The following is a 3,385-nucleotide window of genomic DNA, read 5'->3' as shown; positions in this document are numbered from 1 at the left end:
TTGCCGCCGTCTGTGGGGAGGTATAGTATCATGGCCGAACTGCACTCTGACAGAGAGTATGTTGGTGAGGGAGAAGAGAGACGGCCTCTCGAGAGGAGTCAATGTCATATGGAAGAAGCCAATCGAATCGCAAACGCAGGAAGCACACCACGTCGGGTGCAGGAAGCTGAGGTGGTCGTAGAAGAAGAGCCAATGGTAGAAGCGTCTCCGCCAGGAGGCCATCTAAGCCCCAGCGTCCGAGACGTCGTGCTAGATGAGAACTTAGATTTGCCAGTCTCGGTAGGGTGGCTACGCGAAATCTTAGCAGGATTCCAACAGCAAATGAATCAAACCTTTCGACAGCAAATGAGCACCACATTGCAAGATGAAATTCGGAAAAATATGCTAATCTACAGCACTGAGAGGACGGCTCCACAGAGACCCCTCAGCCTAGGCGTCAATCGGATAAACAGAATGCCACTTAGATCCAATGTGTGGAGGGCTGGAGAGGGCTCCCGTCCACAAGCTAGTCGGGGAGTCAGCCCTGTGCCTGAACGCTCGGAGATTGGGCGCGACCCCCCAACTTCCTTACTTCGAAGGGACCAGGTCATACGACCACCGTCTAGGGGCAACCCACCAGCCGTCTTCCGGCCGGCCTCAAGGCGTCAAGAGCATTATGAAGCTGAATCTGAACTATCGGACACTGGGTCCACCCCTGTGATGGAAGACCCACCATTTTACCCCTCTACTCGAGGACAGACTCAGATGACGCCCAACAGGGTAAGCTTGCGCCCTCGCCTGCTATCCAGCCGCCGTGAACCAACTTATCACATTCAGCAAGGGTTTAATAATCTGACGCTAAGGCACATGAGTACCCCCTTTTCCGAGGATATCATGATCGCCCCGAAAGAACCCAAGGTAAAAACCCCTACCATTGAAGCCTATGACAGGACCACCGATCCTGATATGAACTTAGTCGCATACCGTCATCACATGTATGTTCAAGGAACCAACGAAGCCACTTGGTGCAAATATTTCCCGGCCACTCTCAAAGGAGTGGCGTCTAAGTGGTTTGAACGACTGCCTCCAGGGTCAATTGCCTCTTTCAACGAACTGCAAACTCTGTTCTCCACTAGATTCATGGCACACAAGGAAGAAAGGAAAACGAGTATGCATTTGGGACGAATTCAACAGGGGAAAGATGAATCACAAAGAAGCTATGTGAAGCGTTTCAACCTAGGGGCCGGACAGATCCCAGATTTTCCTGATGGCGTCTCTTTCGATAATTTTATCAGAGGATTGAAGAAGGGATCCTTTAAATTTGACTTGGTCAAGAAAAGCATGAGAACTATGGCCGAGGTTTTGGACGAAGCTGAAGCATTTATCCATACAACATAAATATGCAGCGCGTCAAAGGAAGGAAGGATTGGAGAAACAACAGATTCCTCAGGAAAGAAAGACAAAATGGACCGGAAATCCCCACGAGTAAATGGCACATGGGCCCTCTCAAAAGAACATGATGTCAACTCTCCTGGACACAAGAGAGAGCGTCCACAAGAAAGAGAATATTTTGAGTATAACACAGATCTCCTCACGATGCTGAAAGACGTCGGAACCAGGTTTGACCTTGAACGACCTTTCCCCATGAAATCTCCTGCTGAGAGTCGAGACCCCAAGTTGTATTGCCAGTTCCATGAGGACATAGGACATGAAACAAAGAACTGTAGAAGCTTGAAAAGGGCCCTAGACGGCCTGGCCTCCAAAGGACATCTCAAGAACTATTTACAGAAGAATGCTCACAGCTTTGGAAAAAACCAATACAAAAAGAACAAGTCACCTGTCTCACCTGCGGAGGGACAGCACAGCGAAGGGGGGTTTGTAGCCGTCATATCTGGAGGACCAGCCGCTGGAGGACCCACCATGAGGGGGCAGAAAGATTATGCTCGCCGCCTGGGGTAAGTAATGCTGTCAGCAAAGTCACCTTTTGATACATTCCCACGGATAGAGATATGTGAGTCGGATGGTGGGCGAATAGCCACTCCGCATGATGATCCTCTTGTGGTCGAATTCAAGATATCCAATATGAGGGTAAAGCGTATCCTAATAGATACGGGAAGCTCATCCGACATAATGAGCCTGGAATGCCTCAATCGCCTAGCACATGATCCCAAAACCATGGATAGTATACACTATCCCATCATTGGTTTCGGAGGGAGCACCATACACCATGTGGGCGTCATCACTCTGCCGGTTCGAATTGGGGACAGGAAAAATGGACGGAAGATGGACGTGAATTTCCTGATTATTAAGGACTTAACAGCATACAATGTCATCCTGGGACGACCCACCTTGAACAAGATTAAAGCCGTAGTCGTCACCCATCTGATGCTTTTGAAGTTTGTGTGCGATGATGGGGCGATAGGCACCATACATGGAGACCAACAACAAGCTAGAGACTGTTACCTCACCACCCTCAACCCGTCAGCATGGAAGCAAGATTCCGCCGAAGCCAGAGGCAAAAGAAAGCACGAAGACGAACTGCCAGCCGCCAAGGAGAGTAAACCAGCCAAAACAGAAACTGTTAAGATAGAGGAAAGTGGCTGAAAATAGAATGTCATTAGGATAACTCATGTAACTTAAGCCTACAAAACGGCCTAACTATTGTACTAGAGCCTACAAAACGGCCTGTAAATGCCCGCCTACGACGCGGTGAGTTTAGTTTGCAACTTAGTAAAATGAATGTTTTCTTATCTGACAAATACAAGTCTCAGCAAAACCATAAAACACTAAGGGGTGGAGAACCCCACAAAAAAAAAACTCCAAACGGTGGCGTCAATATTTACTAAACAAACGACGGCCCTAAAAGTACCATGTACTAACAAAAACGCAAAGAAAGACTCAACAAGAGCAAACATTCAACATGACGCCTCCTCCTTGGAAGGCGTCTAAAAAAGAATAATTGGTTGATGGCCTGAGAAGTGGCCTAGATTAGCGCCTCAAATTAGGATGATCACCTAAAACACTGAGGTTCCCGTCCATCAAATGGACCCATAAAAAGAATTCCTACGAAATCAGTAACGAACTGAAATAGAATTAAAATAAAACAAGTGCACGAAGGCACAAAATGTTTATACATGCGCTCATGGCGCAAACAAACCAAAAACAAATAAATGCCAAAAAGGCACCAAAGTTATTACAAGCGCCCACGGCGCCAGTCAAACCAATTGCACAAAAAGCTACTTAAGGATGAGGGGCGGTGGAACTCCCGTCCTGAACGTCTTGGCCTTCTGGGGAGTTCACTTCTTCTTCCTCCATGTCCTCATCCTCCCCCTCGCTAACAAATTCAGGGGGATCCAGGCCAAGGCGTCTAGCCGTCGAGACGGCCATCTGGTAGGAGATACGACGT

The 3,385-nt window shown here is 48.1% G+C and overlaps 1 protein-coding gene across 1 annotated transcript; it reads left to right on the top strand.

Annotated features, from left to right (window-relative positions):
* Positions 1-1,941: 1,941 nt before the first annotated feature.
* LOC110798039 (uncharacterized) lies at positions 1,942-2,583 on the top strand. The gene has a single exon (XM_022003167.2). It carries the CDS (start codon positions 1,942-1,944, stop codon positions 2,581-2,583), a length of 642 nt encoding a protein of 213 aa, XP_021858859.2.
* Positions 2,584-3,385: the final 802 nt, after the last annotated feature.

This window comes from Spinacia oleracea, chromosome 2 (assembly GCF_020520425.1).
Source record: "Spinacia oleracea cultivar Varoflay chromosome 2, BTI_SOV_V1, whole genome shotgun sequence".
Classification (NCBI taxonomy): domain Eukaryota; kingdom Viridiplantae; phylum Streptophyta; class Magnoliopsida; order Caryophyllales; family Amaranthaceae; genus Spinacia; species Spinacia oleracea.
Note: the sequence above shows the minus strand (reverse complement) of the source record. Positions and strands in the feature narration are given on the sequence as shown.